Below are 25,591 nucleotides of genomic sequence, written 5' to 3'. Positions count from 1 at the left end.
TAAGAAGGCCAAAGAATCGCAGCAGGGGTCTTACCATTCTCGTCCAATATCGTGTAAAACACACGCGTCCCCGGTGTCACGGATTTGAACGTAGCTCGTACAGCAACCGGTGGACACACGTAGTCGCGAAACGAGACCAGTCCCGACTACGATTTGCTGGTCAGGTGGATGTAAATAAACAGGCCGACAGGCGTGCAACAATCCGCATTTGAGCGGCCAAGAGTGGACACCGTCAGAGGATTTAGACGTAACATGGTCCTCGGCCGACTAACTTGACGGCCTGCCAGACGCAAAAAAGATTCTGCACGTTTTCCGTGGCCAGGAACACCGCGTAGGCGATACAATTGGACGTGGAACCCGAGGACAATTATCTGTCCGGCTCCCCTAGACAATGGTAACCACGGAAAGCCTTATCGTGGGCTGGTTGCGTTAGTCGCAACACGTTCAACGTTCCCCTTTGTAGTTTCTGGAAGCTCGTAAAGTTCAAGTCGCCGTTTTTCTCGTCGAATGCCATTCGATTACTAAGGTTATTCGCATAGGCTCGCCAACTAAACGGAAATTTACGAGCGATTTCAGAACGACGGACCTCGCTTGACAATAGAATATCGTGTCAATATTTGTGTACAAATAGCGAAAACAATGTACACCCGGACGATACGTGGACGCGTTCTTTGGAAGAGGGCAGAAGATAACATAGAGCTGGACTAATGGTATTCAGGGGAACGCGTGACTAATCTGTCTGTCGAGTAAGATCTATAGTTGGTCGAAAGTGGAAAATCAAATTCTCGCGATAAGAGTGCGTCCGTTTGAGGAAGACTCGAATGGATATACAGGCTCGAAGAAAGAAACTTTTTTGGCCATCCTTGATGTTTCGATGCAGGATGCTGCGTAAGAAATACCACCGTGGAAGCTTCGTATCGGTTGTATCATTGGTATCTTTTTTATGTTACAGGTAACGACTGTGCCGGACGAGGGCGAGAACAGTTTTAAAATGCCCAGAGCTTCTGTGGTACACATGACTTCGACGGCGACCAGACCGCAGCACATGTCGCAGGTATCGATCCTTTTCTTCTTATCAGCTTATCCGAATTGTTATATTTTATTGTTTATTCATTCAGAACGCAATGATTCAATGGATACACTCGAACTGCTTTTCTTTTTTCTCGTGTAGTAGCTCTGAGTTTGTAGAAAATGTAAAAACCAGAGATCAAAATTCCGCAATCTACAATAGCTCTCTCTCTCTCTCTCAGAAATTCTATTTTATAAAATTTTCTACTCTCAAAAATAGTTTCCAACCTCGTTTGCGCGAGAGTAGTAAACGAACAGTTGGCAAACAGCAAGCCAAAATTTGGTGGAAGCGCGATTATTAGCAATCAAGATGGACTTTATCTCGTACCCATTTCGCCGTGCGCTCCGGTTGCCGAATAATCCAAATCCAGTAAGCGTAGCGAACATCTCCTTCTTGGCATAGGTCCATATTGATATGCAAATACCAAAGACACCCGCTAGCTTAATCGAGTGTCCCGAGCTTAAAATGCATATCGAGCGAGCTGTTTCGGCCGAAGCTCTCTTCCCACCTTCTTTCTTTTTTCTTCCTCGCCTGTATACAATGGCGTGCACTTGGCTATCCCGGACTGACCAGCCATTTTCATAATACCGTCGCTCTAAAGACTTTCAAAGCTCTCTTTCCCTTCTTCTTTCCTCTTTTCCCTTGCTTCGCTCGCGCACCATCGTCTAATAGTTTTAAGCTAATGGCTCTTCTAGTTAACTCTGACCTAACTCGAGGCACATCCTTGGGCCGCGTAAACGAGCTTTTAACGTCGTAGCAGAAGAAACGCACGGAGGAAGCTTCCACGTAACAGGGATATTCATACCACTAGCAGAGACTGTTCATCCGAACTTTCAGCGTGAAATGGTGTTGCGACGGCGGGTCGAAGTTGCTTTTGCACCGGGGCATTTCACTTCGACTAACCGCGGTCACCGCGAAAGCTTTACGAGACTCGCGACAGATCCCGCAGAGGCTACCACTTTCGTTCCAATCCTCTTCGTATCTATCTTTTGACAAATTACTTTGAAAACTCGTATCGGATTGCCACGTTGACAATTTCTCAATTGTTTTCCAACAGTTTCCTAGAGATACGAGTTTCCCAGTCTCTGTCAATTTTTCGAAGATTAGTCGATTGCTTTATTCGCCTAAGTTAATCCTACCATTAAAGTGATGCGCCTGATTTTCTCCTTCACGAGCAAGATTTTTCCCTCGATTATATCAGAGAATAATGACATAGCTTAGTTGATTCCAGTAGCCATATCCTATTGGGTTGGCAACTAAGTGATTGCGGATTTTGTCAATAACACCTGATGATAAAATCCGCAATCACTTAGTTGCCAACGCAATATTATACCGAACTTTTTACTTCTTTTTTCACATGGAACTACCTCTGTCCTTTTTCGATCCTACTATATTCAGGCTGTAGAATCAAAAAGAAAAGAGAGAGAAAGTGGTTGAGAATTCGTGGAATCGATTGGCCAGATTATGGAAGCGGTTGGTCGGTGCTAAAGCGATTTCCATTAGGCCGCATCTTGCCGCGATCAACGGTCGGCCAGATATTGCGGCCGATAAAAGGCTGGCGCTCGGTATAACGCCATTTTATTATCGTCCGTGGTTCGAACGGCGCCATCAATATTTGCACACCGAAAACAAACCGAACGTACGCGCTGCGATACAAATCCATTTACCATCCTTGCTGTGCACGCGAACGAGAATTAGATTTCAGGATTATCGAATGCAGGTCGTGCATCAAAACGGAATCGCGTAGCCGTCCCTTCGTGGCTCAACCCTTGTTTCCACGATACGGCCGAACTGAAATTACCCGGATTCGTTCACGCTGTTTCTAACTTTGACGCTGTCCATTATACACCAATTAGTCGGCGAGGATAATCGCATCCGGCATAGTAACTGGGTATCCGTGTTATTGGATTTCGAGTAGAAAGCGAATCTCGTTTCGTTATATCTTGCAGCTTTTCATTCGATTATCAACGTACGAGTCCCGTATAATTGTACGACTGACTGACAATCACAATGCTATTGCTCGGTTCATAAACTCGTTACCTTATTTCTCGTGAATTAGTTTTCTACGTTTATCGTTGTAAGAAACTGATCATACCTTTTCAAAGACAAGATCCACATTTATCTCGAGAATTCTCTTACAAATCTTCACTTCTCTGGACGCAGTATCCAATGCGCCTTAATGTGTGGAATCGTACAAATTTCTTTTTCGTGCTTCGTTTCAGCAACGTTTGTTATAACACACTTCTCTCGTTGAGAGTCGTAGAAGCGTTCGCAGTGTTACTCGTATAATCGAAATGACACACCATACGCGTCCACAACCACGAAATTAAATCATTAGAGTCTAAGTATATGCAGAATTTTGCCAAATCAAAGATTCTATCATTTATATCGCATTCCCTGCGAGTTGCTCAATTAACGATAATACGTCTCGCTCTAATTTCACGACATCTCGCTCATTGCATACGCCACGTACGTCATATAAAGCCGACGGGGTCGTATGTAAATTAGTCTACATGCAACGTTATAACGGAATTGCCAGATCCAATATTATAGTTAGTAACAACAAACATGATCTATATTGTTTCTCTCCTATCAAACCTAACAGATCGGATAATTCGGTTACTCGGAGTTTCGAGTTTCAATTTAATGTCGATCCGGATTGTTCGATCGCGTTTCCCCCAAGTGGCGTTTCAACGTACCTAGACGAACGTTTGACAGATGAGTTTAACGCGCTGTGACTATAAATGGTCAGAGTGTTAGATTGAAAGTCAGCATCAAAAGGGTTAAACGCTGGGCCCAGGCTGGGTCACCAGCTGGACGCGATACTAGCTGAGAGCGACGCGAGCCACCGGCTGGTTTACAGCAGCATCGCACTGTCGAATGTCGTAAACCGCTGGTGAGTCACGTAGCGTCGTTGCTTCTCCTTTATGCTGATGCCCGATTTCGTATTCGAGTAATTGCACCAGACTAACGCGTCGACAAGAGAAACTGGCTACTACCAAGATCCGCTCGACACGCTGCGTTCATCGTGTCACTGCTTCCAAGCAATTTCCAGCCTGGATGAAGGCGATCGATTATGTCCAAAGATAATTCTTTACGATTTCCCATACTTTCAAAATTTTGCGATTTAACGTCACAAGTATCAATTGCCATGCAACGATACAGCTATCGATCGTTGCATTTGCAAAATAATTACGCAGATCAAGCTAATGTGAGAAATAACGATAAAACAGGAACAGTTTATCGGTAATTGATTCCTTCAGAAACAAAATTGCTCAGCCTCGCTTTTAACCTCGCAATCCCATTATTAACAATACTATTGCGTTATTAATATTCAACTTTTCGAAAAACCAAATTATTATCGATCACGATTTTTCGCGAGCAAGTAGCGCGAATAATAATAAATTCCAAGATAAATATCAATAATATGTATCGTATTATTTTCTTCTATTTCTCAATGTATAATGCCGGCCGGTACAGCCTCTGAGTGACTCAATTATAGATCAACCCGATCAATTCCAATTTTTCGATCAGTAACTCTGACCAAAGCTCGGATCCCGACTGATAACGAGTATCAGAAATATCGACCAGCGAGACTCCGCGAGTGCAGTGAGTCACGGCAGAATGATTGGTCGTTTAATCAAGATCGTATTTAAGTAGCTGCACGATTTTCGCACGATCCGTGCCGCTGCAATAAAAAGCTTTGAAAAGCGGTTCGCGACCCACGCATCATTGTTCGCAGAGCCAGGATATCGACGTCTCTGGCGGAAAGGTTATCGCTGTGTCACGTTTAATAGCCTCTAATACGCCGGCGGAATATCGAAAGTTTATGCAAATTTATGTGGGATCGGCATAGGACGCGTGTCTTTTAAAATTCCTTCTAAGCTACGCTGCAAACTATAACAATCTCAGTGAAATTCATCGAAACTATATCGTGCGTGTGTGATTTCTGGATATTTTCCCGGATGCCAGACACGCGACGTAAAATTTCTTTCGAACCATATAACAAAATATAACAAAACTTTAATGTCACACCAGCAATGAAACACACAGTGTGCGTGTGATTTTTGGACGTGTTCGCGAGCAAAATACATGCAACAGAAAATTCCTAAGTAATGCTACGAACTGTAACAGAGATTCAACGTCCAAATAGCAATGAAACACAAGTGTGTGTGCGCGTGTGTGTGGATGAAACACAACAGGCGACACGTGTGTGCTCGCTAGAGTTTAATATAAAATATCGACAGGATTTTAGAACAGGTGCGAGTGACACGGCTTTACGGATTCAGCGGCAAAGCTGTACCGCGACACCGCGTACGGTGAACTCGTTCGCGACCATCGCATTTGCAATTTTTCCGCCACGCCTTCCGGTTGCTTCCGACGTGTTCGTTATTTCGTTCGGAAGATTTATCGCGAGAGGAAGTGGCGGATTAAAATTTCAGAGATTTGCGAGATTTTCAAATCTTTTTCTTACTTTCCTGATATTACTGTCACCTTAGAAAAGTTCGTTAAAGGTAGTCGATAAATTGACGAAGACAACAGTCGAGGAATAGTGTACAAGAGTTTTTCATTTAATGTTAAATCTAGTTTATTTTAATTATTTCAAATTTATGACCGAATTACGCAAGAAAATGATGTATTATTTAGAAGCATAGGAACTAACCGAACGACTAATTAAGAGCGGACGTCTCTATCCGCAATCGGAGATGAGAATCGAATGGGGCAGCGATCATTATTTTTGACAGCCACCGATCAATACTGCATTACGCGGCAATTGAATTATCTGCTGGCCATAATTCAATAAGCGGACAATTTTGCCCTCTTTCACGATGAATTAATGCATTTATCTCGCGATCTTTAAACGTGGCAATTTATTTTACGCGAAGCAACCTCGTCGAGATCACGAAATTGCACAATAATTGCAGGCACACCCTGCATTACCTACAATTATAGCTCATAAATAATTATATTCTCGGAGAGCTGACCGACATAAGAGCGGAAAAATTCGCTTGGAAAAGAATATCGAATACCTCGACACGAATATTTTTCACATGCTGTCTGGCTCGAGCGGTTGATGTCACCTCTATTTCTTATTCACACGATTAAGTAGTTCTACACTATCTAGCAGATCGACTTGCCGCAACAGATACTGCCAATAAAATTAGATTTCCCGCGTAAAAAGTATAGATTCGAGTAGCACGAGAATGATTTACACGGTCGAGTGGGTTTCTGTTGTCATTCAACAAATCGTAAAATCAAAGGTGCGAATGTATACTACGCTACAGTAGCTATTCGAGTATAAACACTTTCTAACTATACTCACTGAAAAGTAAAGAAAAGAAAACAGAAATTACGACTTTGAAAGTTGAATTGACGATGCTAAACACTAGACACGCGTATTATGTATATAACTGAGAATTCTATAGAAGTCTACGTAGAGAGTCCTCTTGGATATCGAGGATTTTCGGTATTCCAGACGTAGGTATGAAGGGCAGCAAAGCTGGAGAATCCCGGAAGTTTCAAGAACTTAATGGTTGCAGAAGCTGCAGCACGAGCAGTGGCTATCCGCGAGTGTATTTTACTGCCACCATGCTTGTGTGTATTTTACTTTGCAGTAACACAAACGTGGCACGCGCGGTGACGCAACCAAGGAAGAGATATTGTGAAAAGCGGTCGTGGCGCTTAGATCTGTGCACACATGGGATGAATAATTTGCAACGTTTATAAACGACCGTGTCGCAAATCCATCGTTCCTAAGTAACTAGACTTCTGCGATTAATCAACAACCACGCAGGTTTGCTTTTTCAACGATTTTACGATCCATTTCCACGCGGAAACGAGATCGGCCAGCAGAGGAAATCTGTTCTCTGTGGTTTATCGAAACGCGCGAACGCTGGCCTTTCATCGCAAAGGCTCGAGGATTCATGAGAAAGAGAATGAGTGAACGAGTGAATGAGCGAGCGACTGAGAGGGATAGAGAGATTGGTTGCAACAACGTTTCGCATTCCTCCGCGCGAGATTCCATCGCGCCGTAATTTCGGCTCCCTGCACCATAAAATCGGTGGTTTCTACACACGAGGAACTCGAGCGTTCTCGAGCATTGTCACGCGCACGGCTCGATCGTTGCCGAGGATGCGTGTGCACGAGCCTGGCCCAATGCGAAATGTTCAGTATTCCTTGCGAGGGTAGAGATCTGCTTTCAGTTTGCGGCCAACAATTTGTCCGACGATTGCAACCTGCGATATGCAGCCTCCGTGATATACATCGCTGGCATTGCTATATTTGCCGATGAAGGAATTCGCAACCCTCCGACTACCCTAAACTTACGAAGCTTACGATCTTCATAGACTTGATAAATCCATTCGGATTCCTAAATTTCTGATAAAGCAGCACAAGTACTTTTCGACCTATAATTTGTCGTGTTTTTTTTTATTGAAATTTGTGTCTTGATTAATTTCTAGCGCTGAGGTTTTTTTTACAATTTTTGCCTCCGCACCTACTGGATCTTTTTTGGTTCGGGGCAGGTGATGCCCTTGTTATTAACAGACGTGGGAAGAACGAGAGAGAATGAAAAGTTTAGTAAACAGATGAAGAATATTAGCAAAGGAACGTTGATTTTATTTATCGCAACCTACGATATTTTCTATGGGTTCTATTAGGGAGAGTAATGTCTATGAAAAAGAAATTTTGTTATGGATTCTATTTTATTCGAACTATTTTTTGTTCTTCTGTATTTCCAATTTGCACTAAATTGATCTTCTAATATATTTTATACACTCTACCGCTAGAAACAAATAATGTTTACACACTTACCATAGTTTACGAGATATATCAAAGATAGTAAAGATTATAAAATTGAAAGCCTAAACCGCTGAAAATCTAAAACACAGCAGTTCCTATTTCACGCGTAATCTCAAAACGACAGACACTTTAAACCGATTTGGCAGGCAAAGAATTAACATAACAAATTTGCATATCTTCGTAGGTGTTGGCCACCCTAGCGCTGTCTATGGGAACACTGTCCTCAGGCCTGGCAAAGGGTTACACCTCACCAGCCTTGGACTCCATTCTAGACAACCAACCACCTCACCTTTATCAAACATCAAATAACGACACTGGGTAAGTAATCTTTTCACGCGCAAAAGTTCTACGCGATTTAGATCATAACGAGCAGCGTGTAAGTTGCGTTAAGAAACGACGTAGACGTAGAGCAGCGTAACACGGGCGTTAAAGTGCAAACAGGAAAAGTGGAACTTCATAAGTAATTGTGAGTTAGATGTGTCGTGTCCGGTAACGATTAGCGTCGGTCGGTAGATAAGCAAATTAAATAAACCCGACGAGATATTTCGCCGGGTCGTAATAAAGCGCGGGCGAATATCTTGAGTCTTAGATAATTCACTTAACAAATGCATTAACGTCACTCTGTTCCGTTTCGAGCTGGCTGTCGCACACTTTCTCCGCGATAGTGGCTCGGTTTTATCACGTTGCATTATAAACGAAGCACGCCACATAAAGTGGCGAGAATACTGTGTTCATTAGCTATATGCTTTCAATAATATTCGCCTGTTTACATTCTTTACGTAACCACGAAATTTACGACGAACGATTTCTGTTTTTAATCGCAACTAAACGCTACAAAATCGATTATAAGGCTATAATGAAAATGTCAGGGCGAGCAAATGTATGGCTTCTTATCAGTATATGCATTTCGTTTGTCACATGTTTCATTCGTCACTGTGATTGAGATATAGATTCAGCGAATGTTTGCGAGAAATCTTTAAGTAGTAGGTCGTCCGAAAAGTTTCTTTCGTTTTATAAGGAAACAATGGATGCACATTTTTCGTGTTATATTATTTTATCGAATTATGTATGATCCACTTTGTCCTACCAAGATAAAGATCACAAAGTTTGACAGATTAGGTTTCATGTTTGTATAAAGATGCGTCGTTGTAAAAGACGACACTTTTCGGACAATCTAAGACATTCGATCGCAACGTGTATTTCTTCGCATAATTCGATACGCTAACAAAATATTTGCACGACCAATTTAAGATGACATTCAACCATGATACACAGATCTCCGCTCCAAAAATGATAACTCATCATCATTATCGTATTATATTAACTCCTTCAGTTAATAGTCTTACACGGTTTTCTTTTACCATATAAAATAGGTTATACCGCATAAACGATGCATAATTGGCTCGAATTAATCGACGAATAAGGCAACGTATTGGTCGGAATAGAGCACATCAACTGGTTAGCTATCCTTGAACCGGTTACGAAGATCGATGCGTTACAAGGACCGATCTAACGATCGATCGTGTTCAGCGACTTAATCAAAACCACACGACAGAAGGAGAGAGAGATAGAGAGAAGAGGGGCAGAGTAGGCGACCTGGTATTAGGGAACGATTAGGTCCTCGCATAACGTTAGTTCCTGTCATCTGTAACCGTATTGCCATTTGTCGCAGGTCGGCTTTCTCGGTGACGCAACAAGAAGCCTCGTGGGTAGCGTCGTTGTCGATGCTGGGCGCATGGTTCGGTGCTATGATCGGCGATTGGATAATGAGGAGGGGTCGTAGATTGGCGCTCCGTGTCACGTCTTTGCCTCTGGCTGCCGTATGGATCCTTACGGGCATCGCACCCTGCTTGGAATTGGTATACGTCACGAGCTTCATCGGAGGCCTTTGCTGCTGCATGATCGTCATGGTAGCTCAGGTATAGCGTTTTTTATCTTTCTACACGATACGAAGACTAGAAATAAGTAACGGTACATTTAAAATACACAGTGTGTCATTTACTTTTCTGTATCTTTGAATTTACGGAGCTAATCCAAGTGGCACTTGTAACTTCGCGAATATAAATTCGATATAAGAAGACAAACAATTTGTATAATTAGAGTTCATACGCGTGGTAAAAGTTCACTGGATTTCCCCATTATCTGTGACTTTTCCTCCATATAATACGAGTTTGCGTTCGAATAAGTGGATGTAGTCGGCAGGAGTTCATTTAATGGGACACTAAAGTCTCGTCCCAATAAACGGAGATCGTATAAATGATGTTAGACTATAATTTATTATCTGTTAGCGGTAGTATAACATAGAACTATAATCGTAAGTGCCAATTAGACATGTTTTACGATATTTATTTAGCTTTTCTGAATCTGTTAACCTGTTCGATGTACAGAGATTGAATAAGAAGTTCAACGTATAATAAATTATTTAAACAGCGATATTAATAGAAATAATTACGTTTTCTTTCTTTTAGTTAAAAATATTCTCTTCTGGTACTTACATATTCTTCGCCAGTTTTACTCCTCCGTTTAAGGTTTATTATTGTAAACGAGGCCTCTACTAACAAATAATCGTTTCGTTCAGGTATACATATCAGAAATCTCGATGCCGGGAATCAGGGGCTGTCTATCAGCGATGCTGAAGGTGGTTGGTAACGTTGGCGTGTTATTGTCGTACATCGCGGGCACGTACCTGAACTGGCGACAGAGCGCACTGCTGGTAGCCATAGCGCCGTCGATGCTGTTTCTAGGTACTTTCTTTATACCCGAGACGCCATCGTACCTCGTTCTGAATGGCAAAGACGATGAAGCTGCCAAGAGCTTGCAATGGCTGCGCGGTGATCAGGTCGACATACGTCACGAACTGCAGGTAATTTCAAAGATACTACGCCTTATGAATACCTCTTTTATGCGATCGTCATGCCTCCTCGTCGTACAGCAAATTGTATTACATCGTAATCAAACGACGATTCAACGGAACTTCGCTCGTGCATCTTCTCTATTTTCAAGCGATTCATCACGGTACTAGAAACTTCGATTATCCGATTGTTGCAGGTGATCAAAACGAATATCCTGGCGTCACGAGCGAAGCAGTACGAGCAGACGCTCAAGAACAGCATGTTCACACCTGAGCTGTACAAGCCAATCGCCATCACGTGCGGGTTAATGTTCTTCCAGCGATTTTCTGGCGCGAACGCGTTCAATTATTACGCGGTCATTATATTCCGTCAGACTCTGGGCGGCATGAATCCTCACGGCGCGACCATTGCAATTGGCTTTGTGCAATTATTGGCTTCTATGTTATCAGGTACGGTAGCCCGGGCCTCTGGTTGTCGTTGTGCGCATTCGTCAAACGACAAGAATAAAAGAAAATATTCGAGAGAAATTCTCGTAGCCATAAAATACGTGCACAACGAAATCCATCGACTTTCTAACGTTTCGTTCATCGTTTTGTTGCGTTTTACAGGATTCCTGATCGACATCGTGGGTAGGCTACCGCTGCTGATTGCCAGTACCGTGTTCATGTCGTTGGCGTTAGCAGGTTTCGGCAGTTATGCCTATTACATGTCGCAGACGCAAAATCTGGGCTATCCGGACACGGCGGTGGTCGGCCAGCACGACTGGATACCGTTGCTCTGCGTGCTCGTCTTCACGACCGCTCTAGCTTTGGGCATATCGCCAATTTCGTGGTTATTGATTGGCGAGCTCTTTCCCCTGCAGTATCGTGGCCTCGGCTCCAGCATCAGCATGAGCTTCAACTACTTCTGCGCGTTCGTCGGCATTAAGCTCTTCATGGATTTTCAGCAGGTGAGACACCCTAATCACGTATGATCGCAACGTCGCGCAGAACGTCAACCGCTTTCGGGTTAACGCATATCGAGTGTCTAGGTATTCCAGCTATATGGTATTTAATTAGATGCTCGATCGATAAACTACAATCGAGCGCAGTATCTGATCATGCTTCAGTGCGTAATTGAAATACCTCGGTACTTATCAGCCATAGTATCCAAATGAGTGTATGGTACTAAAATATCATTAATGCAGTAGTTTATTGCCTGACTAACTAACTAAAATAACTAGCTAATTAACGGAGATTACGCTTCTTTAACCGATTGTTGTTATTCTCATTGCGTAATTCTTGAAACTGATATCGTGAAATGGGTCTGTGTGTCGTCTTGCGGATTAGAATCTTGCGAGATTAGATAATATTATTCATATACCGTATCACGACGTTTCATATGTGACACGACGTTAAATATTTCCAAATCACGTTACAGACGTTTGGTCTACACGGAGCATTCTGGTTCTACGCAGCAGTCGCGGTATGCGGACTATGTTTCGTAGTATGCTGCGTGCCCGAGACCAAAGGGAAACAACTGGACGAGATGAATCCAGACTACGCACAAGCACGGTAGTATAAGGCCTCATTAACAGGGGGTTTGTCGAACCTGGAGAAATCCAACAAACCCCTACCAGGAGGAGCTTATCCGAATCAACACGATCCAAGAGAGCTGTATAATGCGAATCCAGCTACGGATATTCCAACGACGTCTTGTCACACACCGAACTACAGGAGTAATCATCGCAAATTATCCGACTATTGCAACATCTTCGCCGAGAAAACTAACAGAATCGGTAGAAACGTGGAGAGCTTCATGCAGTCCCGTGGATTCTTCACGGCGCGTCGTTCCACCGACGAAAGTTTGCGCAGCAACGCGACCACAACGCATAGAAGCAACGGAGACGTGATCCGAAACGACTATCGATTCTCCGATCGGCTGAACGAACGACCTGAAGTACTTGAAGAGAATCAGCATCGTTATGGTCGGAACGGACGAAATCGCCGAGATAGATGTGCCTACTCAAAGGACGTATATCCAAAGGATACGTATCCAGAAGAAAGAAGCATCGAATCGAATTACGTAAATCGTGACATGGAGATGCAACCTCGACGAGTTAGGCATCGCGATTACACGGCTGCGTACGAGGACAACAGCTGGAGGGACGTTTCGAGTGATTTAAACGGGTCTAAGCCGATCCTGAGGAACGGCATTAGTCACGGAACGGGCGAGAGGCTTTACAGCTCGACTTTGCCCAGACGAAGTAGAACCATCAATTTCAGAGATCAGCCGGCCAATTCCCTCGAATCGCGGCGTAGCTACCTGAGAAGCTTGCAGGACCTCTCGGACCTCGAGCTGGACGATAGCATACGAGATTCAGGCGATTCGTCTCTTCTATCGTCGAACACTGAATGGAGAAACGACAGGCTGCTGGACGATGGTTACAGACGTCGAAGATATCGGGAGGACCAACTCGAAGATGATTATCTGAGACTCTACAGAAGTTTGTCCAGGCTGAATAGATATCCGCGGGGTGGCAAGTACGAGCCCGGCCAGGTACACTACGAGAGAGAATGCAGGACATTCGGCAAGGACACGGTTGCTTTCATTTACTACAAGACGTGCTACTTGTGATGCACGAAGAAGCGCCATAGGGTTGACGATAATAGTCGATCAAAGCGTTCTTCGTCGATGGATCATCGTCTACCCGATATGCTTAATGGTTCATTGATAACGAGGAAGCTTGGTGACCTGATTTTCACGACGCTCGTTCTTCCGATGTATTTTTCCGATTAAGCTTTCGATTGACGCGAATTAGAATCGTGATGTTTTCGCGACGTTTAGAATATATTTAAGTATTAGAAGATTTTCTTTCCACGACGAACCACCGAGAGTCTCTGGTAATAGAGATTATTGTTTATTTGCTATATCGAAGGGTATTGAAACGACTTGATTTTTATCGCAGCAAGATCTCATTAGCAATGACGTTAGATTATTGAGTTCCTTGATCGATTTGATACGAGCTTTTTTCAGTTGACGAGACGATCGAAATGAATATGAACGTAATATTTTATGATTCATCAGCTGGCGTATAAGATTGGTCAGAAACACGTCGATCGAATGAACGCGACGAGTCTCCCTTTCTAATCATCTTCGAATACTTGACGTGTAAAACATTCTAAAAGACTTGTATCGAGTAATCAAAAAAGGTACAATTTATATGAACGTAGAATAGAGGTTAACGATTAATAGCGGGTAACTTGTTAGAAATTGAAGAACGCAGCGAGACGTTCGAGTGTTAATTTCTCCTCCCTCTGACCAGTTTTATGCTCACTTTCGATATTATAAATCGTAAAATGAAGGAATAAGATCTGTTTTCAAACGACACGACTGAATTACATAAATTCGTATTAGATAACCATCTTCGTGATTTGCCTTGTGAAACGTTGAACGATATTTTGACCAAGAAGCGCATTAAATTAGCATACGTTATTTTCCGTAACTATCGAAACTACGTAGAACGAATACTTGCGGATTACACGCACCCGAAAAGAAAAATGGGTCTCGTCGAAACAATACAAAAAAAAAAAAAGAAAAGAAAAGAAAAAAAAAGATAAAGAACGCTCTTCCGTGCAACGTGCCTTTTCTGAGAGCACGCAAATATAGACGTACAGATAATAACGCAGAATACGTACGTACATGTGTAAATATATATAAACAAAAGAAGAAACAAGCAGGAAAAAAATAGTCGTATATATATACATATATATATATATATATATATTAATATAAATTGTTTAGAATAGAATCGATAGACTGGTCCGTCGATTGTCGTCGACGTTTCTCTAAACACTTCAAAATTCACCGTGATATTTTCAACTTACGTCTTCGAGTTTCGAATCGCGGCTAACACGTGAAAAGCTAATTAATTAAATAGAACGTGATAGTATAACAAACGCAAAATTCCACTTTTCTTCCAGAAAGCAAGTTCTTGTTGTTTCGAAAGCGCGTATGACTGACTGATGTTCAAACCTAGTGGTTTTAGTAGTTTCGTTGGCCAAGTAAGAACGCCAAGGAGAACGTGGAACAAGTTGTTTCTCCATTGAAATACGATACACGCGTTCCTGTTAAATCGATGGGAAAATAATGGAAATTTCTATTCCACGTGATGAACGTGCACCAACGAACGAAGGATATATGTATTTTTTATTCAATAGGACGATCGTATAAAACGAAACGACTGGAACGTAACCAGATGATGTGATCGACTGAGCGTGGCCGAGGAAGTGTTCCTTGCTTTTCCGCCAATTTAACGCTATTCGCACGACCGTGATATACGGTGTATTATATACACCGTGAACGTAAATCGTGACGTAAACTCTATCGCCGAGGAAAGAATGTAGAAGAGAGAGAAAATAATTTAGACACGACAGAGCAGAGAATATTTTACTTGTCGCGGCTATAAGTATAAACACACGGAGGAGGGAGGCTCGTTCCACGTTTCTAACAATGGCCACTATTGACTTAATGATGACAATATTATTAACCGTAGATATATTATACATATTACGCGTACTATCTTTCATACTTAAGTACCTATTGTATAAATCGACTATTATTGTACATTATATACATATTACCAGTACGAACACTTATGTAATACCGATCGTGCAACTGTTCGGACTCGGTGAACAACATTTTTGCGACAATACTGTAACTAACCATTGCCAAACTCACGAGACACGCGTGCGTAGATGGAAACTTGAAAAGCTTGTCCTATTGTAACATGGATGACAGTCGTGACTCTTTTGAACACAGTATGCGAGCTCGATCGAGGATACGACTGTGATCGATGATGAATTTTTTTACAATTTTCGATGAGATAAGCGTTTGAGGTATAGGGTAAGATTCGTGCAATGATATCATCGAATCTGGAACCTGAGAGAGGAGTCTTTTGAGGGAAGGTATTCGAGGAAACGGCATTTGTATTTTGTATTTTTATATAGTTTGTAGAATTCGTCAGCGTCGACTTTGCAGAAATGATTTCTGCACTCTGTGATCGAACGCCTGGTCTTCACGGATGAAAATATTCATTATTATCGTTTCATATGAGAAACGAAGAGATTCCATGTATCTATTAGAACGAAGATGTTCCATTCGTTAAGAGTTTACGTTCAGTCGTTCTGATATTTTTCTAAAAAAATGTCACCGTTTAAACATAGATTTAACGAATTCCAATGAACTAAACGCCCGATATCAGGGATATTAAACTATCGACATATCAGGAACATCTAGTTTTCATAAAATTAATTACGAATTTCATTTAAACAGATACTTGACTCATTGGTAATAAAATAATCGAGTCAAACGATATTTTTTTCCGTGTAGTCTATCGGCAGGATTTCTTATATCTGTAATCGTTTATAACCCCGTGAGTCATATCCCTGCCATATCCAATATTCTAACGAAGAGTGCTGGGTCCTCCGACGTACGATAGAAATAGGGAAACTTGTACTTAAAACGTTCAGAGGAAAAAGGGAAGGAAAGAACGGATCGGTTACTTTTGTGGACGGTGATCGATGTCTCTCCCTTTCGCTTTAAACGTAACTCCAATTACTTCCATCTGCCACCTTTCCGTTAGATACCGAGCATACTAACAATAAAAATAAATTTCTTCAAAAGTTAACGTAGAGTTTCATCAAATTTTTCAGACGCGTATCACTGTCTACGAATAGAAACGAGAGCGCAGCATCTTCGAATCTCAAACCTACCATCTAAATGAATCTTATAATGCTCAAGGGCTTGGACGCAGTATTGAATAAATGAAACTTTACAATTAAGTTAACGCAGGTGCAATACTCGTGAAACGGGTGCACGTAGAATAAGAATAAAAATAAATTAAAAAGAAAAAAAAAGAAAAGATACTCCGGGATTCTATATATGAATATATAAATATATACACATTATAAATTGTACAGAATAATTCTTCGACCATCGTGAGACTATCTCCTTTTTCCTTAGTGTACTGCGCCGAACGATAAGTATATAAATGTTTTAAGGATGTGGTTTAGAAGGGCTGGATAGGTGTAGCGATATAAATTCTCCGGAACAACTGTACAAGTAGTAGCGATAAACACCCTCACATCTTTCCTAATTAATCGGAACACCTCCCTTTCGGCTAGTTAATAGCTAAGTAAAATAATATACACAGACACGCAGCGAGCGAAATAACGTAAAGTAAACAAGAAAAAAAAAAAGAGTAAAAAATAAAAATCTGCACTGTGCACTTTCGTGAATTGAAGGTATTATCGTAATCCTTAGACGTAGTAAACAGCGAGTGGAAGGTCAGATTAGAATTCGTATTACATAATGCACGCGTAGCTATGCAATTATTACTTGAAAGACCGTGAGTTTGATGACGCAGGCCGTGGTGTGATACTAACATTTAATGGAAATGATTTGTTCATTAAACAAAAAAAAAAAGGAAGAACGGGAGAAAGGCAAAAATTCAAGGAGAAACATTGGGTTTACGGTACATATTAAGCAAAGTGCAATAAACGCGTCGATGAAGTTGGTGAAATGGCCGATCGAATTATCTTTTTCATCACGGTTCGGATAAAAATATTTATTTCGAAAAATTCTGTGGCCCGCATCAAACACGCGTTCGTATACATATTTGTGTGCGTATATCGTGCGTGAGTGTGTGTGTGCGTGTACGCTGTATATACATGTATCAGAACAAGGATAATGAAAGTTGCTTGTAAATGTGCGCATTGAAATTGATATAAGGATAATACAAGTTGCTGAAGTTTGGAAAGTCTGTTACTATGAAATGACAAAAGAAATAGAAACATTAATGTGAATATGTTAAAGAATGAAAAATTTGCAAAGCAAAAGTGGTAGTGCATCCGGGCATTGAAAACGCCACGGTCTGTTAAGTAGCCTCTATATACATTATACATAATTACGTCTTCTATATATCGACAATAAATTAAACGCGAACTATTTACAAGTTATCGACAATAAAAGAAGAAAGGACATTCGAAGGAAGCGCTGGCCGTCACCGAATGGGATGTTCGAACGTTTGTATGTAGATAAAGCTAATCAGGGAAGAGAATATTCCGACAGAACGTATTTTTCAAAAGCTGCATACATTAAGGATATATATAGAGTAATATCAACTTATATGTATGTATATTATATATAATATATATATAATATATATATGTAAATATATACCTGACCTAGCCTGGAAGGTCCGCGCCTAGCTTCGCTTGCTAGATTTAATATTTTTGTAATGACGCTTAGACGTAGCTCGTTTGTACCTTTGCGAATTAAGAACCGCGTTTATATGTTCGCGCATCATCTTTACGATCGATCAGTGATGCGCGAAATTCGAATCGAAGCGGGACGATTAATTCGCACTACGACCACCGTAAAAAAGATTGCAACACGATACGCAAACTGTAATATAAAATACGCTGCTGTAAGAGTTCGTGGTTCTTCGATTGAACTTCGATTTATGCTTACCACATCTCTATTACGGATTTCTTTGATTACATCACATATACATATAATTAGACTAATTTAGTTACGAGAACGATTCTAAAAATAGACAGAAATAATCGCACGTTATCTGTGGATATTTCTGGAACGGGGCAAAGTCGATCGAAGAGATACGAATAATAGCACAAAACAATCCTGCCGACACGGTGGTATGAGAATTTGCATTCAAAGAGACGTGCATGTATCGAACGAGTATACCCTGTATTTGTGCTACGAATGAGTATGTACTTAAAAATTGTAATTCGTTAGCATCTGCATTTGTACCTCTCTAGAAATAACGGACGATCCAAGCGCTAAATGACCTTCGGCGGAACCAACTACTTGCGTGTTTGTATAGAAATCCATATACACCTACATAAAATGCCAAAAGAAAAAGCAGATATAATCGTCAAACGATCGTTGTTCTTATTCTCTTCTTACCAACATTTCCTACATTTAGTATACTAAACGATCCTATAATATCTTCATAGGCATATAATACTTCCACAGATTAAGAGATATGATCTTTTTGCCCGTATTACCTTTGCCTATATATATATATCGCAATATAGCACAATAAAAGATGAAAAATTTTGTTCATTTTGTGAAGCTTCTTTCGCAGACGTACAATTATAGCCATCTGTGCTCAAGACGACGTACTACGCTGCATTTGAGCAACTAACGTGACGAAAATTGAATTTCAAAATGTGAAAACACTCACCTAATTGCGGCACCGAAACGTACGTCTCACAGTCCACTAAAAATTGGCCGGTTTGCACTGCACCAAGAGCCACGACTCGTTTTGTCAGGAATTCGATCGTTTGCGGTCCGGTTTTGTTTTCTGTCATGGGATATTGCTGCAAACTGATAAATACAAAACGCCGGTTACTAGCGAGGTACTGAAGATCGTTAGTTTTGTATTTAGACAAGTAAAAATACTTGTGACAATCGCAATATGAAGAGAATATCATAACAATTGAGACAAAACATTCTAGAACGCTCGTTCTATTCTAACATGTGCTATTTCGACATAACCTCTAAATGTCAAAAGTTAAGCGAATACGTATAGTATTTTAATTAAGTGTCCACGATCGTCCAAATGGTAAATAAGGATAAACAGGAAAAATATTTTTAGTTGCAAATCTACTTACACAGTAACACCCATTTTCTTTTGGATCGTTCTACGCTAGAATTCACCGGGCTACACAACACGAAACACTTGTCAAATGGAGAGAACGCGCGCAACTTAAATGAAGTCTTGACTATATTTCGCGACGAACGGCAGATGGCGCCGTGTGCGTGGAACATAGCGACCTCTAAACTGGAAAGAAATAAAACTCTACATATTGAGATATGGTATGCATCGAACAATTGCAATTCAATAAAGATTAAAGGATAGGAAACTACAATTTGTAAATTTTCATATTTGAATTGAATATCATTGAAAATTAAAAAATTAAATCTTTCTCACTTTCCATTTTCATTTCTTTGATTACTGAAACTGATGAATAAAGAAATTATTTAACAATCTCCATATTCTAAAAATATGTACAAGATGTACTTATAACTATGTCGTTGTGTACGTTATGTTCGTACGTATAATAAAAAATATATATTCTCGTCTAGCTTAAAAGGAATAAATGTAATACCAGGTAATATTATATGGAGAGCATATAATGTCGGTATACATACGTATATAGCAACATGAGATATTCGAGAACTTTTCATAAGTATAAAAGAAGCTGTATTCGCATTTCTTGAATTAAGTGTTTCATTAAATTACCTTTACCACTTGAACCCAATTGCGACTGCAAACATAAACGCCAACACATTTCAATTCAGTACCGTCGTCACGTTTCTGTTACGATTTCAATAGCATTCACTTTGTTGAGTCACGAACCGTTGCCGAACACGATATTCCCGCAAATGTGTTGTAAATTCAAATTTTTGGAAAGTGGCGTCTCAAGAGAAGCACCGTGAAATGAAACCGTATCGATCATAGCCAATCTATCGACTGTAATTTCACTCGCTACGAGAGATGGCGATATAGTACATTCGAGTGTGCTCTGAAATGGCGATATGTTTCTGTTAAAACTCGAGCAAGGTGTAGTTTTATTGTTGTTACGTAGACGGTATCGAATTCGAAATGAAATGCAAGTGACAAGTTTTCACGCACGTATGGTCGCAAGTTTCCATGATAGAATTTCCCGATCGCAAGGAAAGGCAGAGGCGCCGATGTCCTGGAAGGCAATTTGAAAGCCAAGTAAGAATAATTCGTTCTCCATATCCGTATATGTAAGAATCGGATAATTCAACGTAGCACACGATTGCCGATTCTTTACTATGTTTGGGCATGCATATCGGCCATGCGGTTTATTTCAAAATACGTGACATCAATACAATGGATATACAATCGCATGCAATTCGTACGCGATTCGTATGCGCTTAACCAACCCTTGGGATGATATTATGGCGCCAAATGAATATTACAAACAGCTTCGTTCGATTAATTGTTAAAGTTTCTCTTTCTGAAAGTTGAGAGCTTGCGTGAATATGACATTAGTTATACATATATACATGCAGAATGTATGTGAAGTCGCCATTAACAATTTTGGCGCCAATTCTTCCTTACTAGAGATCTCGATTTCACGTATGCCTGAAATACACGCGTGTACATGTAGTTAAGGTATATTTTCAATACGCATTCAAAACCGGAAACTCTATTCCTTATTCCGTTATTTCGATTATCGAACGTTATCGATATTCGAGAAACCAGTCAGTTACATAGAGCAGTCCGGAATATATAACCTTTATCGAAAAATAATATTTCGACATGGAATGAATTGTTTGTATCAAACGTTGCTTCAGTTTGGAAAATACATATTTACGAAAAAAGCATTTTAATTTCCGAAAAACCGAGGCATCCTATATCCTATATGAAGCATTTTACATCGGATACATCTTTTTATTATCGCTGGCAGCTCCCGCGGCTGAAATCGTCCGTTCTGCAAAATTTTTTAATTAAACCGTCCGATATCGGTCACGCACGCGGCTGAAACGCCAAATTCGATATCGATCATCGATGAGGCAACGGTTCAAACTTGTTAATAAATGGAATAGAGAGGTAGGGGGACCTGTGTTATCGAAATTCCTCTCGTTTGGGTGCAACGTAACAAGTTAGTAAATCGTCAACGAAGGAATTGTGTCACGATTTACAAACGAGCGATTTTCATAGAAAGAAAAAGGAACTCCTTACAAAAGTATAATTAATCTGCGAGCTGAACGTTCCTCGGTTGTACTTGTTTCTCGATGATGCGTCCCTCCCTCGATCCTTGAGCCGGAATACGCTCGTTTGAAGACGCAAAGGGTTACTTCGCGTTCTCGTCGCGAGTGCCTGCCTCTTATCGACGCTATTTACACGGCACGGCTATATCCCCGCGAATCGGAAAGAGACTTTAATAAAAACCGTAGCTGTGCTGCTCGAACAAACGCAAAGGGAGAAAGAGAGAAAGGGAGGGAGAGAAAGAGACAACAGAAAGAAACGACGTTGAAATACAGGTCATTCCGATTAAGTGCGCGCGTTTCTAGGGTGCGTTAAAACCTGTGTCGGCACAAGGTCTCGTTTATTAAAACCGCGCGACCGGAATTGACCTTAATCGCGTGTCTTTTTCGACCATCTTCCTAACGATTCCGCGAAACGCTTCTTTACAAACGTGGGCCGCGTTATTTCGCACGCGAGGCCACGCGTGCGAATGCGTGCCTCGAGTTTCAAAACGCCTCTTTTGTTTGCAAGATTTTTGAATGGGAGAACTCCAGCTGGTTTGCTCGCGAACTTTTTGAATGATCGTTGTGCACGCTCGTTGCCGATTGATGTAGGGAAGTTACATTAGTAGCACATACAGAAATTTCGCTATGTATGTAAATAGTCAATTGATATTAACTGTTCATGTTACTAATTAAATATTAGATCGTCCGAAAAGTTTCTTTCGTTTTATAAAGAAATTATGGATGCACAACATTTTTCGTTTCATATTATTTTACCGTATTACCGAATAGTATTACATATAATAGTATTACATATAATAGTTACATAGTATTTTACCGAATTACGTATGATCCATTTTGTTTTATCACAATAAAGATCACGACGTTTGATAGATTACGTTTCATGTTTGTATAAAGATGCATCGTTGTAAAAAGACGTATCTGTAAAAGAAGGACACTTTTTGGACATCCTAATAATATTAAATGACTATAATCATGGTTAAGGGACGATAGAAAAATGGTTAAGAGGCTCCACTGATAAGACGTATATATTGGCTTGGCAACTAAGTGGTTGCGCATTTTGTCAATACCATCTAATGACAAAATTACCTATTTTGTATGTCATTAGGTGGTATTAACAAAATGCCAACCCAATAGAATTTCGTAGAATAGCGATTTTATCGCAGCTATGGTTTAGGATAAACCGAAAGCAAATATCAACGCGTTTGTACACGTTATTTTAAGATACAATAGATAATCATTTATACTTGAACAATTATTAAAAGCTGTGGATTAAAATTCACGGAGTATGTACTTAAATTCTCCGCAATTTCTTACATTGATTTCGATCAGCGCTCGAGCCCATGGTTTTCTATGGAACACGAGAAGTAATCGTTCTTACGTATCCATAAATTGCGCGTTCGAGCCTACACGGAACATCGTTTCTCGCCGAAGATGGATATCCCCTATCGCGGCAGACAAATTTTTTACCAGTAGATAGGCGCGCGTCTCTCAGGATTTCACCTCGAAAGAAACGCTCTCACAGCCCTTCATCCGCGACCTAAATATCCGAATCGGGTGGAGAAGTTGGCGGAACCGGCGCAGTCGTGAATTTCTGTCCGAAACAATTAACCACCTCGAACAGAGAGGAATCGTTTCCTGCAGCTTCTCCTCTGGCAGCCTCTTCCTCTTTAAAAGACTCGCTCGAGGGAACGGGGACGCTCGTTTCGAGCGATAAAATCGACTGATGTAGCGGTCTGGTGGTTTTCTTGTTTTTCATCGTGCGGGCACACGCTCTCGTCCGGTTCTTCCATTTCTTCCACGAAGAAATCGCCATCGTTAAAATGCACGCCGAGCGGTTGCTCGCGACAATTGAGAATCGCCCTTCGAGGCTGCTGCGCGAGACCGTCGCCGAGCGAAATACAAAAATAGGCGGCAATCGTGGCTGAGATGTACACCGGCAGGAAACTATGACCGGATGTTCGGTGGCGCGTGACACGAATGCGGAGGTCCGTTTGTAACGTCGGGACTAACGTCGAATCGTTTAAATATTCCGTCGATATTCAATGGTAGCATCGAACTGCTTAAATTTCGTGTCTCAATAGAGAGAATATGGAAGGAGAGCGGGAAAGTTCGATCGACGTACGCTATGGTGATCAGGGCTTTAGGAACAGGCGTTTCACCGTCTCAGTGGGCAGAATAGTAATTTTAATCATTTTCTCCTACTTGATTCTTAGCTTCTCCGAGCTTCTACATTCGTAAGTATCGTTAATTAGAACATTCTTTATCTTGATTAATCTCTTAAATTCCGTATCCTTATGGACAGGATATTGGTTCGTGGTTTTAAATAAAACTGTGTAAATTAATATGAATTGATCGATATTTCATTGCTATCTCATAGTTCGGATTCAGTTCTCGTAGAACTTAAATGTTACGCGTTGTACTTTTGCAATTTTGAAGTTCGCTGTGTATCGTACAGTGAATGAACACATACGTATTCCGGTATTGTACCGGTTCGAATAGGCAGGTAAGAGCTGATGTTAGTCTACCCGGTATCCGGTGATTTTTCATAGTCAAACAGTGGTTCTAAAACAGTCTGTGACGTTCTCGAACAAAAGCATCGTTTACCTCCGGCGTTCCACTTTCCAAATCGTAATCGGATAATTAGATAATTAGTATCGGGTAATTAATTTCGATAAGAAGATTACAACGTTTGCCGTAGTTTATGAACCACGTTCAATCGTTCGGCTGAGATAGTTGTATGCTCGATGTATGCACCGTGAAGCGTTGAATTCGATTAAAAGCTCCGTTATCTTCTGGAAGTGCCAAAGTAAGAAGTTACGTTGTTGCGTCTCGACTTCCACTTGCATACTTTTTAGTATTCCGCTTAACGTTAGTCGAAAAGAAACGAAGACGTACGATTTGTTTTTCAGCAGCTCAGATGCTCGACCTATTTATTTCCCTCGGAAATAAACCCGACACGAGAAAATGTGAGAAAACCTTCGTCTCTGCCTCTGCTTCTCATTCTTTTACGATTTGTGCAATCGAACGCTTACGTTTCGTCGAAGGTTTCTTTCGTTTCCGTAGCGTGTGTATAATGTTCCTGACGTTCAGAACGAGAAACCTTTCTAGATTTTGAGTTTCCTATACTCGATACTTTTCAGTCTCACGGTACAACGCAGATCCGAGAAGACACAATTTTTTGAAATAAAATTCACGGTCTCTCGAAAGTCTATTTGCTAAAGTCTAACTGTACGCTCCTCCGTGTGACCTAAATTCTAACTTACCTGTAACCGCAAAAGGCTGTGATTCAGGTAATTCGACGAAAATGCAGAGAATCAGGGATAACTGGAAAATTCGAATTTTATTTCGTTAGCGCAATTCATACCCGAAGCGAATCGTTTTTCCGTCGTTCGATTTACAAGGTGCAGAGCTTGAACAGTCGTGAGAGATTTGCTAATCGATCTGTGTTCCTCGAATACAGATAAATGGAGCTACGCGAGTCTCGAAGTAACTCGACAATTAACTGTTCACAGCCATGAACGTGGTGAAGCGATACGTTGTTATAAGGAAGGTAGGATAGCAGCAGAGTCGCGGATGAATACTGCCTCTGTTAGAAGCTTTGCTCAGCTACCATCTTGCGATATGTACATTCGTAAAAAGTAATATGCGGAACAAGCATAAAACTCCGGTGCAGATTTACTACGTCTTCTTCGTTGTTGGTTTTCCTGACAAGAAAAGTAATCTAGGATTATGTATGTATAAGGGCCCGAAAGTTACGGCTACCATAGATACGATATCTTGACGTTTCCTTTAATACAAAAAGTTGCTCGAAATGTCGAAAGTTATGCAGAACGTGATTTATTAAAATTCTCAGATTTATGAGTCCATTGTCCCTGAAGACTTCCATTATTATCATCCTCGGCGCGTAAGTCGTTCTCTGTTCAACGAGTCGTTTACCCGACCCATCGTGACACGCTTGCATTCATTATACCTGGCAATCGAACATCGAATGGACCGAATAGCTGACCCAGTTCGGACTCGTTTTAATTTCAATACTTTTGCATTCGCGATTACT

The 25,591-nt window shown here is 41.0% G+C and overlaps 2 protein-coding genes across 9 annotated transcripts in view; one reads left to right on the top strand and one right to left on the bottom strand.

The window, feature by feature from the left end:
* Positions 1 to 18,663, top strand: part of LOC126921744 (facilitated trehalose transporter Tret1-2 homolog) — a 120,969-nt gene extending 102,306 nt beyond the window's left edge. For 4 of the 5 annotated variants that reach the window (XM_050733574.1, XM_050733575.1, XM_050733573.1 and 1 more), the window contains 7 exons: positions 953 to 1,054; positions 8,055 to 8,188; positions 9,543 to 9,789; positions 10,449 to 10,733; positions 10,919 to 11,171; positions 11,331 to 11,671; positions 12,142 to 18,663. In XM_050733574.1, the coding sequence (XP_050589531.1) occupies positions 953 to 1,054; positions 8,055 to 8,188; positions 9,543 to 9,789; positions 10,449 to 10,733; positions 10,919 to 11,171; positions 11,331 to 11,671; positions 12,142 to 12,279 (1,500 nt within the window). In that variant the 3' untranslated portion in view covers positions 12,280 to 18,663. Of the gene's footprint in view, positions 1 to 57; positions 889 to 952; positions 1,055 to 8,054; positions 8,189 to 9,542; positions 9,790 to 10,448; positions 10,734 to 10,918; positions 11,172 to 11,330; positions 11,672 to 12,141 lie in introns of those variants that run through there. The other variant, XM_050733577.1, reaches the window with a different exon arrangement.
* Positions 1 to 25,591, bottom strand: part of LOC126921776 (mediator of RNA polymerase II transcription subunit 20) — a 162,883-nt gene that overhangs the window by 118,278 nt on the left and 19,014 nt on the right. For 2 of the 4 annotated variants that reach the window (XM_050733642.1, XM_050733643.1), the window contains exons 2-3: positions 19,401 to 19,570; positions 18,971 to 19,113 (exon numbers count right to left, since the gene is read on the bottom strand). In XM_050733642.1, coding sequence (XP_050589599.1) covers positions 18,971 to 19,113; positions 19,401 to 19,414 — 157 coding nt within the window. In that variant the 5' untranslated portion in view covers positions 19,415 to 19,570. Of the gene's footprint in view, positions 1 to 18,970; positions 19,114 to 19,400; positions 19,571 to 20,032; positions 20,483 to 25,591 lie in introns of those variants that run through there. The other 2 variants (XM_050733641.1, XM_050733645.1) reach the window with 2 other exon arrangements.

The sequence above is a fragment of the Bombus affinis genome, chromosome 11, assembly GCF_024516045.1.
Source record: "Bombus affinis isolate iyBomAffi1 chromosome 11, iyBomAffi1.2, whole genome shotgun sequence".
In the NCBI taxonomy this organism is placed as follows: Eukaryota; Metazoa; Arthropoda; class Insecta; order Hymenoptera; family Apidae; genus Bombus; species Bombus affinis.
Note: the sequence above shows the minus strand (reverse complement) of the source record. Positions and strands in the feature narration are given on the sequence as shown.